Source organism: Diadema antillarum, unplaced genomic scaffold (assembly GCF_040938485.1).
Source record: "Diadema antillarum isolate AM-2024a unplaced genomic scaffold, OU_Dant_1.0 seq00002131_RagTag, whole genome shotgun sequence".
Classification (NCBI taxonomy): Eukaryota; Metazoa; Echinodermata; class Echinoidea; order Diadematoida; family Diadematidae; genus Diadema; species Diadema antillarum.
Genome location: NW_027272771.1, coordinates 31,434 through 45,119, shown reverse-complemented (window position 1 = coordinate 45,119; position 13,686 = coordinate 31,434). Strand labels below are relative to the sequence as shown.

At 41.5% G+C, this 13,686-nt stretch overlaps 1 protein-coding gene across 1 annotated transcript in view; it reads right to left on the bottom strand.

Moving 5' to 3' along the window:
* Nucleotides 1-13,686, bottom strand: part of LOC139714011 (uncharacterized) — a gene marked incomplete at both ends in the record, with an annotated part of 56,368 nt that overhangs the window by 15,294 nt on the left and 27,388 nt on the right. Inside the window, one exon of the mRNA XM_071625736.1 lies at nt 11,706-11,864. Coding sequence (XP_071481837.1) covers nt 11,706-11,864 — 159 coding nt within the window. The remainder of the gene's footprint in view (nt 1-11,705; nt 11,865-13,686) is intronic.

Sequence of the window (13,686 nt, the reverse complement as noted above, 5' to 3'; positions counted from 1 at the left end):
GTATCTCCTGTTCACAGTCCATTTAGTATCGTATTACGATGGACAAAATTGCATTTAAGATTACGGAGCATCAGAAAGTGACCAGATCTGTATGAGGACGGCCAGCCGTAGTCGCGACTCAAAATATGTCTGAATCAATCTTGCCCCGTGCCAGGTACAAATTGTATTTCCAGTCGCCCATGTATCCATTACTCTCAATAAGGGCATTTACTTTCCTGCTCGATGATCAGTATGTCACTATTTGTAAAGATGTCTATTTGGATGTGTTAAGATACCATTACTGTCAGTAATACCGGGGAGGTTCACACCACGAGTATAGCAGCATGCATTATTTTTTTTTTTTTTTGGGGGGGGGGGCCTGGGGATGGCAGAATCACAGACTTCTCTTTCCTTTTGGGAATATACTTTGACAAACATGATGGTATCCATGTTGACTTGATGACTGTGGATATTCAGAACAAGTGGAATACGCTGCCGAACTTTCAAGCTGATTTCTGAGGCTGCCAACATTAACACATCTATAAAATCCTCAGGAAGATTCCAACGAGTCATGAGGGAGATAATTATATGTCACAAGCATCTGAAAAGGCAATAATCACTGCCTAATCAGAGAGGCAACGGTTCTTCAATCAGGGCATGAAGAAATGGTGAAATCTTCAAGGAACTCCCTGTATGCAGATTTAGGAAGGCTCTGCTTTTCAAATATGCTTGTAATCTCTACAGGCGCTGAAATGTGAGATGATATGTCACAGCTGACATGGCCCTGTCTTCTGATTTTGCAGTATGGATATTTCTTAAGTTTTTTCTCCCTTGCTTTCTTTCTTTGCTGCTTGTTGTTGTTTTTCTGTGAGCTCTTTTGATTATTCTCCCAACAACTCTATCAGAGTCGTGTTGCATCTCATGATTACATGTTACATCTTTGATGCCATGAATTAATCATTGTGCCGCCTATGATCACTAGATGAGTCAAAAGATTCCCGCCACAGTAAGCCACAATCTGTTTCGAGAGTACCCACTTGGAATTACAAATGAGGGATCTTACATGTCTTGACACACCCATTATTGATGATGATGCCTGGCTAATGATAATGCGTTCCGACTGAGACACATACACTCTCTCTCTCAAATAGATTATGGTGCAGAACAGCTATTGATCATGCTCATGTATCAAGTAGCTCTTTGAACATTCTACTCATAAACTCATCAGAACTTGGAGATTCATCTCTTATTCTCTCTTTCTAGCAAGGCTTTCCTCCTTTCTATTTTTTATCCCTACACCCTACCACAAGTCTTCAAACTATCAATCTAACTCCATTTACACCTCTCTCTAGCTGCCATGCTGTATTTATTCAGCCACTCTTGCTGTTTTCCGCCAGATTCTTGTGTCGAGGTGCACCCTCGCATTCACAGCTCGTGAGGAAAGTGGTAAATTTCCCCCCTTCCTTCCCTTCCCCGGGTTTCGGTCACTGTGTTTAGCTTTTCTATGATTTGTTAACATGCATGCCTGATCTAATGTTTTGAAAGAGCACACTGAGTGTTGTTTTTCATTCTCCATAAAGGGATATATTACAATGCAACAATGGAATGCAGATGTCTTACATCTGTTTGTTCATCTCTATTTTTTAATTGCAAAACAGGCTAAGTGGCATTTTTCAACATTTCAAAGTAAGTCCATCATCAGATAGAGCAAAATAAAACCTTTGATGCCTTACTTGTTACATAACAAGGAATACTCTTAAAGTTAGGTCCTATATCTAACCCGTGGAAGAAGAGTTGATTTTTGGTATAACATGTATTTCCACCTGTCTGAGAAACCTGCCTGAGTATACTCGGAACTAGTCTTCAACAAGTTAAAAATATCCTACATTTTCTTATTACTTTCTCTATCTTTTTACATCTTTAATCACAAATACCTCAAATTAACATGCATGGAGTTCACTCATTCTGCAATCAAACCCTTCATATATCAAAATCTAAAATTCTATTCTCTTTAATATTCTTTATTCAATTTCAATGAAATGCTCACAATCCTGCTTGTGTTAACTCAACTTTTTTTAATGTGTGAACTTGAACATGGAGGTAGAGTCCCCCTTTAAGAGAGTGGAGTATTGATGGGCACTGGAGATAAGGAGTCCAAGCCCACTGGGGAGACAGTGAGTCAGGGAGAGGGGGGCGGAAGTAGCAACAGAAACCAAGCCCAGCTATAAGAGTGGGGGGGGGGGGGGGTAAAAAGACGGAGAACCCTTCCTGGGATAAATTGGATGTGACAGTGCGGAGGAATCTTGTATCAGAAGTCCGTCTTTGATGGTTTGCTTTGGCCGTTCACTTCGAGGGCAACTCCCCCCCCCCCCCCATAACTCCCCTTCACCCCAACATGCTGGGATGCAAGGAGTTTATCACCTAGAAGAATGAGGCCAGTAGAACAAGCCTCCAAAAACCGTACTCCCACATATATTGTATACAAATCGGACATCCATGGCAGTGACAGAGATAATCTGCATTCAATAGCGACTCCTTGGGTGCCATCCATTGAAACAGGTCTGTGATGCTTCTCCGTGCTTTCCACAAAAGGGGGAAAGAGTCTTACTTGAAGATGGCATAACTGATTGCTAAAACTAGTTCAGGGGGAAGAAAAGTGCAGATCTGAATCGGAAAGAAAACCTGCTTTACAGTTGTGGTAACTGCAGGCCTACATTCAGTGTTTTCTATTAAAGAGGTCTGAAAATTTCATACATGTTCATGGAACTAGATGCATTTGACATTCATACAGATAGTCAGAGCAATCTTTTGATTCAGTCATCCTATCCATCAAGAACATAAAGGAATGGGGAGAGTATACTCTTGTGATCATGGATGGAAAATGAAAATGAAACACACTAACTGGAGCACACTAACTGATTCAAACACAAGCAGACAATGCAAACACAGTCTCATTCTTCCTGCCTCTGATTGCCCTTTTCATCCAATCAAACAGCAAGATGATATGACTTGCAGATAAACCGGTACAAAGAGGTCGTTTGCATTTCAGGGATTAGGACTGGAACGACATGAGCACAAAACAACTGGATTCAGTTCAACAACATCGTGTCGGATGGGAGTCAGTTTTGCTTAGCGAGATCATGTCTGCCTTCTCCCACGAAAACTAGCATCGGAATAAGGCAAAAGGTACCCTAATTTGCCTCCATCAGCTGTTTCTTTTTTCTTTTTCTTTATTTAAAGGCTGAATGCACTCGGGGGCAAAGCTAGTTAGAATCTTCCTGCACTGATGAGTCTAAAATAAGATCTCTCTTGAGAACCATAAGTCACAATGCATTCATTACTGAGGACCAATTTGTAGTCTCTTCCATTTTGTTGAAGGCAGCCTATGAGACATTGCCACAGCTGCAAGGGGGAAAGAATTGGAGGTAGAGAAGAGGGCATTCTAGATGTTCCATCCAAACTTAGACCCAGACAGTTAGATAATTGGCTAGTTTGAGTGGTTTAGTTAATATTGAGCTCCTAAATAGAGCTGGCTCATGAAGTAACGCAATAAGGCCTGCACTTGATGCTACTTTAAAGAACATAACACTAGAACACTTGACAGAAAGACATGTAGAATGAAAACATTAATAGTGCACTGAATATCTCTATGCATTAAGACAACTATCACCTCATTAATCAGTAACATCAAAATTTGAGGACACAAAGAGCATGCATGATGTAAGTCATGACAAAGAAGAAAACTTAAAAAACTGTGTTTAGTCATCAGAGATTTTTTTTTTTTTTTTTTGGCAATGTTCACTTGTTTGTATCCACAACCAGAATTCTGGATGGTATTGCTTTCTGCAGAAAAAAAAAAAAAAAAACAATGTGGTTGAAAACATCAAAGAATATGAGCCATGTTGGCAAGACTTGCCCATTTCCTCTGTGTTCCCTGAAATCAAAGAAGGAAGTTCCTTCCTTGACATTTATTAATATTTTTTTTTCACCATCGTTCAACTCTAAATTTGGCTTTTTGTAGTTTCCCCTCCCCGTCACGTACTGCATCACTCAGACGCACACAGCAGGTATGCTCTCGAATATATGGGAAGAGTCGCCGCGCAGGCAAAATACTCGGGATCATCCGCGGCACGAGTCGCCAAAATGGCGAACCGTTGAATGATGGCTCCATTCGAGGCGCTAATAACCATTTCACGAGCAAATATGTGTGGCAGATAGCCATGTTGTGTCACTTCAAAATACTCTCATTAGATATTGAACAACTCCTCTCTCATCAACATTAGGAGACTCTAATGGATGGTGCACGCTTCACAATGGATAATTTACACTTGTCAATTGAGATTAATCAGTTTGTGACAAAAGGAAATACTCCATCATCTTCTCTTCTCTCATCTCTCCTCTCTGTCTCTCATCTCCTGATTTAAATCCATCTTGCACATTTCCTCCCGATGTATCAGCTTCTTTAAATACCTACAATCTTAGATTTATCTCTATCTCAAACTTTCTTGTCAGTGGGACATTTTGCTTATTTACTAAAGATTACAATGTCTCTCTGCTCCTAACAATCTGTCTTTTTTAATATATTATATCAAACCTGTCTGTCTGTCTGTTTGCATAGCTGTATATGTCTCTCCATCTTTATGTCTTTCTATCTCTCTATCTCTTTCTCCCTAGTTATCTTCCTATCCATCTCTATTTCTCTCTCTTTTTCCTGTCTCTTTCATTACATTCTTTCGCCCAAGTTTATTTTATCTGCATCTCCCATCCATCTCCCGTCCCAGCAAACCATCTTCATGTTGGCAGATAATGAAAGCATCCCTCTATCATGCTTCGGCCTCTGACTCAGGGTCCCGCATCCAGACGCTCGCCAAATAAGGCATGAATCCATGTCATCCGCACTTTCCTCCCTTTTCTATTTTTTTTTTCTTTTGTCGCTGTGTCTGAAAAAAAAAAAAGATGTGCCAACAAATAGAGGGAAAAACTGCTTTGTATGGTCATGGAAAAAACTTCTACGTAAGCTGATAATTGACTAGTGCGTGTATGGGCGTATGTGTGTGCAAATGTGATGAGAGATTGAAATTGCTCACTGTGTGTTTATGATGAATGTGTCTGGGGTGTTAATGGTCTAATTGGATAACTTGTCTCCTGCAAAATATTGGAAGGGGGAAGGGGGGTGAGAGGGGGCTGAATAGTCTCGCCAAATTTCCACTTCTACATGTACGCCTCCAAAAAGAAAAAGGTGACTCAATTGTTTACCATGCATGGCCATCACAGTCTCAGTATACCATTCTTAACCCGTTGAGGATGAGTCCTGAGTATACTCGGGCAGTAGTCTATGGGAACTGTGTTTTGTACCAAAATAAGTCTGTCCTAAACGGGTTAACCCACCTTCTTGTGATGGCATTGACATCATGCACAAGCAAATTGGCAATGGTAATGCAAGGGATAAGCTCCCGGCCTTTCCCTCATTACAGCTCATCACATGTACACAGCATCCCAGTACACATGTGATGTGCAACTTTAAGCTCATGATACACTGCACTGAGCAGAGGCAGAAGGTGTCTTCTTCACACCTCAGTTAATTGTCATGATTTTTTGACAGTTTGGCATGAACTAGCATCAGAACGTCAGGAGTTTACCTTGTTATCAAACTGCTCCATGGCTCGACATTACTAAAATGTGATTGTGGAAACATTCATGACACTTTCACTTTCGTGAAGTATTTGATGTGTCTGCCAGTTATCTTTACATGTAAACATTTTAAGTGCTTTTCTTTCACTTTATGACCTGATTGTGGCGATGAGGCATCTGCTGGAGCTGCAAAGACCCTCAGTCATTTCAAGGGACCCCATCAGCAATCAACTTGAATATAAGGACCATAAGATCAAACAGATGAGGGCAAACTACTGTATAACTTTGCCTTGAATGACAGTGAAGGTCACAACACAGACAAGATTCTTCGCATCAGCAGACAATATGCAGTAAAAACTGTTGATAGAGATGAGTGGTAACCAGTCATTCCACAGTGCAAGGCATAAAACTCAACAATGGATGCGGCTGCCATGACAACCTGACCTCTGGCATAGAGAAATGCACACACTTGTTTGCATTATCATCTAACAGAATCACTAAAGTTATCTCTCTTTTTTTTCTATTCATCACTCGGCTTGCTCCCTCGTCAGCCATAAATCAACATTGAACACATTGCAAGAACCAGACACGTTTTAAACAAATCTGATACCTCCTGGAGAAGGTCAAAGGAAAGGGCGGGTGCTAGAATGACCCCAATCGAATCTCTCCCCTCCCCCTGGTGTCGCCCCTTTCTCCCCTCCTCCCTATTACCTCTTCCCTCATCGCTCCGTCAGAAACACGAAAGACAAGTCAACCACTTTGGAGGATGACAGGTTTAGCGTACGGAGGAAGTGCAGAATTGACTACTTTTAAGAGCTGCTGAGAACACCACGAAAAATTATTTCCATCACCAGGGACTGCCCCTGCTTTCACGGGGTTTAATTGCCATGGCAACAAAGTTGTCGGCAGGGCGCACAACATCCTCCCTTCAGGAGAAATCTGTCCCCGTGATGTCTTCAGAGATAGGATTCACAGGGAGTGAAATTGCATCAACAATCATTTCGCTGGTGCTGCTATTCTGGTGTGTGCGTGTGTGTGTGTGTGTGTGTGTGTGTGTGTGTGTGTGTGTGTGTGAGTGATGCGGTCACGTTGGCAGCAAATCAATCCCTTATTAACACACGTTTACTCGTGAGCAAAATCGTTATCTCAATCATCACCCTGTACTACGCTGATAAGGACATTTGCTGCCATAAAGCCTAACTGCAGAGCAGAATGAACTTCATTTGCACACCACATTTCTTACCCTCTTCTTCTTTCATATCACTTGACACTTTGAAGATTAGCCACAAAGGAAGCATCATACATATAACGGTTGGGTAATATTCTGAACAACGATTCATGTCCATCGTTCTTAATCTGAAACGCAAAGACTACTGGTGCAGGTAATTGACAAAGCCCTTCTTGAAGTCTGGGCACTACTCCTACAAAAATGATGAAAGTCATACTAGGATTAATAATGAATGCACTAACACTTTTCTTCAGGCCTACCAATGATGTGCTCGCACAAACTCACATACTTTCGTCAGCACGTCATACCTAAGTTCCTTCGTGGCTGTTGTAGGTCCACTCTGTTCTGTAATATCAATATCGAATAAGGAGTGACAGAAGTCCCTACCCTTGGATTACAACAAAGATTCTCTGCACAGTAAAACATACTTGTCACTAAAGCTTTTTACAAGCTGATGATTCAGAGAGACATCTACATGGTACTTAATGTATGATAAAGTCCTGGCACTTTTTGCAAAAACTAATTTCACACTGACCGGCAGGGGCAAGTTTGAATCTGTACAAAAGAAAAGAAAAGAAAAGAAAAGAATATAATATGAATACTTATGCATTGGATATCATCTCTCCCTAACTTTATCCTAGTCTATTTCCTCTTATAATACAAGACATCACACACGAGCTAACAAGAATTTTGTGGGTGTCAATGTTGTTGCAAAGTTCCCAGGGGCTTGCTCATCCTCCTCCTTCTCCTCCTCCTCCTCCCCCCCCCCCCCCAGTCCTCCTCACCAAAGCTAGTACAGCTTACATCCGGAGGAATGTCTGGGAGAGATCGACACAGCCACCAAGCAGCCGCCCTCTATGATACGACTTTTAAACCCTCCACTAATCCTCCTCAATGCTAAGGATGTTTCCTGGGGCTCACAACAACTGTAAGATAGGCATTCGATTGAGGTAACTGGGTTAAAGAGCCTAAATATTATGTAGAACTTCCAAAAATCTCCCTATGCAGAGAATCAACAGATTTCTGGAGCCCTAAGTGATACTCCCTTTCTATGTCTCCCTAGTGAGATCAATTTCTCAACCATTTCATTTCGAAGTTCTCCAATCACATATCCACCTTCATGTGGACAGGAAGGGCGAAACATGGTCACCTTATCACAGCAAAATGACTTGAGACTGTCGACTTTGCCTGCTGCTTTTACCAAATCTGTGTGACTGCTAAACCAGGCGGTATCAATCACAACCGATTTATGTCTGATTCTACTTACTCCTTCCCAGTGCACTAAGATATTTCTGAAATCTCCCCAGTTTCTCAGTTTCAGCACTTTGGGAAGAGAAAAATCGGGCAGCTGCCTCTCTGCTATGGAGCTCATCTGGGTAAAATATCCTGATTACAAGACATTCATTGTAAACTTGCATGAGTCATAGCACATTTGAGTGTTACAAGCATCCCTAATCTTCTGTATGGCAAAACAGACAAGATTCTACACTTTTTAAAAACCCTTTCCCACACCCATTTCTTCCTTGCCGATTAAAGAATGAAGGAAACACAGGAAATAAAAAATACACAAACAAACAAACAAACAAACAAACAAACAAACAAACAAATAAACAAACAAACAAACAAATTTAGTTGTAGGGCCAGCATCATCAGTTTCATAGCTTTATGCTGCACATGTACTTGACTGAAAGATAAGTTAAAATATTTGATTCTGAATTGGCTATACTATGGTACTTAATGCTGGAAAATGGTATCTGACTCAACTTCTCTGGAAATCTTAGTGTGAGCACTTCATGTTTAACACTCTACATTCTCAATATCTGACCTCATTTCTAGCCTCCCTGTCCCTCCCAATGAAATAGATATACATGTGTTTGTTTGGTCTTTTGTGCATTCACAGAATATGACCTAATTTTTATTTCATCATGAGGCATCAAAGTGTTTCTTTCCTTACATATTTACCTTTAATTTTCCCCACAGAGGTGGATACATTTACCCCTGTTAGAATGATAATAATAAGAACATTTTATGGGTACATATCACTAATACACCACTGCCAATCACTTATTTCGTGCAGCTAACAGGGACTGTTCGGGCATATCACACACACCTGCTCGCTTTAACTTGGACTTTGTCTGTTACCTTGCGAAAATTATCGGAGTCCACAACCTTCACAGGAGATCACATGACCAAACATGTGATGACAACTGTATGACGTAAGATAGGAGACTATCAAGGGCTGGCTACCTTGTGGTCGCGCCAACATACCAGTCACAAACAAACCATGTCTGCGCCTGCATATCAGGCTTGGGTTTCTGCTATCTTACAATGATTTCTGAAAACACAAACAAACAAAACGAAACATAGCCAAGTTCGATGGCCTAATCTCATGACTATTGTATTAAATGATCTGTGCATTACTAGGAAAATTCTTTTAAGAGCTGTATAACATATCTAGTTCTATGCTCCTATCTAAATTTCTGGGAATGTACTAATTCCTAACTGTAGTGCTTTGCGCATGAATGCAATTCTATTTGGATCCAGAACCATTTGTTCTCTGCTTCTGCTGCACTGTTTGATTTTGTTTGCTTTGTATGATGTCATTGCAAGAAGAAATGTATACCACAGTGACTGCACAGGTATCTGCAATGCTTCCTTCTCTTCAGGAGCCGCTCTTGGTTTCCATGATTGAAATGATGTTGATGCCATGTCTGTACTAGCCAACAGCTTCTGAGGTTGGGTGGTGATTGGGATGGGGGATGGGAAGTGGGGGGATGGGGGGGGGGGGGGGTGTGGGAGAGGCTGGGGAGAGACTAAGATGAATGTGTGACCGCAGATGCCTTTGCGGTGAGACATGGCCACGTGATGTGAGGAACGTACAGATATGTACATGCCTCGGGTGTTTGTGGGGCTGAGTGGCGAGGGAGGATCAAGCCTGGGAGTTTAAGGGTTGACTGTGCTCCGCTACCTCATACAACCTCCCGTTCGTATCTCAGTATAGGAATAATCTCAGTATGAGACTAACGTGAGCATTTTCTGAGCACAGAACAATCTTGCTACTGTACTACCACTGCAATAGCTGGCATGCAAGCAGTATCTTTTAAACTCTTGAATTTTCCTGCTCTCTGCGATATAACTTGATGATGTTTGGTAAAGGCAGTCCCTCTGTGTAAGCTAGAGGGATGGCACTCCGAAGGAACAGCTCCCTCTATGTTGACACTTTCACCATATTCAAATCAATGTAATAGTTCTGCGAGATTCTATCGCCCAGTTTCTACATGCAAATGATTGTACCTGGAGATTACATTCAGGCCTAGAAAATAATTGAAGGTGCTGCCGGCGCCTCTCTGACCTATTCAAAACCAACTGAGCTGCCTTCTTTGCACCTTTGAACCCAATATCCTAAGCATGTTTGGCCACCAGGTTATGATAAAGATCTTATCCAACTTGGAGAATATTGAGGAAGAGGGATCTATCTGTCTGTATCTGATTGAGACAAAGACACTCTCACCATTTTCTGAACGAGAAAATACTACGCCAAAGACGGAGAGACAGCTCAAGCCGATATGCCTGAAACACATCATTTGCACCTTCACCAACACCATTAGCTCAATAATAAATCACAGAATTTTGCCACTGCTTTATCAATAGTGCAGATCTAACCTGACGAGCTTAGAAAGAGGAAAGAGAGAGCTAGGCAGAGAGAGGTGAGTGATGCAAGATGCGTTTTACAGTGCTTCCGACTTTGGGAGATAAGCTCTCGCAAACTGTGACAAACCATCTTGAATCGGTCACCTCAGAGACATCAATCTCTCCATCCCCGCTGTTCAGAGATGGTTTGACCACAATGACATGGACTGGAGGAACAGGCCTGGGAATGCCCACAATCCACAAGAGGTCACTTAAGGTCACCTGCTACTGTTCACTTTCTCCTGACACTGATCAAAACAACAGCTAAGTACCTGCATATGCTGAAACCTAAACTCTGACCCCCCCCCCCCCACTCCCCTTTCATTACCCCCACCCCATCCACCCTTTACCACATACAGATGCCATCAACTGCTGTGCTGGCAGCAATACAGCGGTTTATTACAGGAAATGTGATGGGGTTTTCTGGGGATTGAGTCTAAAATGCAGATACCTCCGACTAACAGAGTATTGCTTTCAGTAAACAAGATTCACAGCATGATCTAGATGTGGGTGGACAAATCTCTGATTCTTTGACAGATTTCTGCATCATTTCCACATGCCTTTCATTTCTACTTTGTCTTACACTTGTCTCCCTGATGGTTTCTCTAACCACAAGAGAGAGAGAGAGAGAGAGAGGGAAAAAATAATGAGAACAAGTGATAGACAGAAACAGCTTGCCTCAAACAGAGACAGTCAGCACTTGGGGGGGGGGGGGGGGGGGGGGGAGAGAAAGGGTGGGTGAATGGAAAACCCCCAAACCCAGGATATGGGAGATGGGTGGGGAAGGAAACAAGGGGTACATCGTCACCTTCACCATCATCATTGTCATCATCACCGTCATCACCACCACCATCATCATCACTATTGTTGTCATTATCATTGTCCTCATCATCATCATCATCATCAGTATCATCATCATCATCATCATCAGTATCATCATCACTGTCATCACCATCATCATCACCACCATCATCACCATCATCATCATCACCACCATCATCATCATCATCACCATCGTCATCATCGTCATCATCATCACATCATCACAATATCATTATCACTATCATCATCATCATCATCACATCATTATCACTATCATCATCATCATCATCACATCATCACAACATCATTATCATCATCATCATCATCATCATCATCATCGTCGCATCCTGCGTACCTGCCAGCCGTGGAGCTGACTCTGGATCTCCTGGACATGGACCGACGCCTCATGCTTCCGCTTCATGTCGTTGATGTGCCAGGCGACGTTAGTCATGGACGTGAGCGCCAGGGCAATGACGTCCTGGCCCTTCTCCCCCTTGAAGTGCTTCATCATATCCTGGCCAGACAGGTAGGGGAAAAAAGGCATAGAAGGTGAGAGGGAGTAAGCAGGAGATAGGGTGTAGGACAAAAAATGGGATGAATACAGGAAATGATGGAGAAATTGAACACTAAATGTCAAGGTTCAGCACTTGTTATCTTATGAGTCATGACGAACATCATTTTAAGATCAACTGTGACATCATTCAAAACACAACCAAACATGTGTTTTTTTTACAGATTTCAAGTAGGAATAACTCTTATACTTTATGACTTGTACTTCTTACAATGGTTAAACAATCTAATTTGTCAAATACATACCTCGTATTTGTCACATAAGCAACCCTTTTTTTTGTTATTTACTCTGCTACTTTGACACGTAATCATTCAAGTCGAAACAAATCAAGTACAATTAAATCAATGTTTTTAATAATAATAATCAAGTTTTGGTTTTGTTTACAAAGTTGAAGATTTGATATCAACATATCAAATTCAAAACACCGTCACTTTTTTTTTTTGTGATTGTATTCTGTGTAATGGTGTGTATGCTCTGTAGGTCTTTTTTAAAGACACCACAGTAACATACACTGTACCATGCAAAGCCCTAAAATGGAACATTCTCAAACATATTTGCCATAATGTTAGCCAATTTTTGTAACTAGATGGGAGAATGCTACATACAGCAGTCTGTGTTTCTCATCAAAGTGTCTGTCATTTGAAAAAAAAAAAAGTATCTGTCATTTCATTTGATTTGGAGACTGACTGGTCAATACGGCTGAAGAGTGGAGACAAATGCTGCTGTGACAACTTCCTTCCCTTTCCTTTTTCCTATTGGTACTTTCCAGCAGAGTGGGGGTGAAGGTGGTTAACTGTTAGCTCACATGACTATAACCTTGAGCTTCATTGCATAATTACGAGAGATTATTTCTTGTTGTTGTCATCAATTACAAAGCTTTCGTCTCATTAAGGTAAGGACCTAGGAGGAACAAGAGCAGCCGACAGGAAATGTTTTGGTGAGGACGACCACTTCCGCGACAAGCATGTGATGTTATCTCAGCCCAATGTGACTCGCTCTTGAGCTGGGCTCTTCACTAGTCTGTTACCTCCAATCCTTAGCCCCCCCCCCTCCCCATCTGTCACTTCTCCATGTTATTCTTAAATCCCACAATCTTCCTGTTGAGGGAACATTCCCCATGTTTGTTTTTTTTTTCATAAATTTGTAGCCTTCGAAGGTGAGACCTCTTTCACATGATGGGGGGGGGGGGGGAGACAACTACTGATTTGAGGTTTAATATGTACATGTTGATGAAAAAAAAATGATAGAGATTCAGATTTGTAGAATGAGTGGATGATCTTTAGTTAATTAGTGCTACCCCCAAAACTTTACAACTTTCACGTTTTTGATGCTCAAATTATGAGGCTGTTTTTTGCTGGAACAACATCCTCTGCAATGACACATTTATACTGCTAGCCCTTCACATCTGAAGAGACCTGGCATAATTATGTGGGGGACGTGCAAGTGTGCAGAGTTATAAAATTCAGCGACAGTAAAGCTGTAAAATGTTATCACCATGTGTATGATGTGCTTTGCTCATTGCAAAGGCTGACTAACCCTTTTCCTTGGGAAAGTATGTCAGCATGCAACATGTTATTTCTGTATTGAGTGGATGTGTCTCAGATCATGGCTGCGAGGAGTCTAAAAATTTTTCTTTTAACATGGTGTGTATATATAGCCTAGACTTTGATATTAACGCTTCACGCTGTTCTGGAACATTGATAAGTTGACGGTGAATATCTTGCCATTTGCAAAAAATACAGATCTGCTTGAACAAGCCAATCAC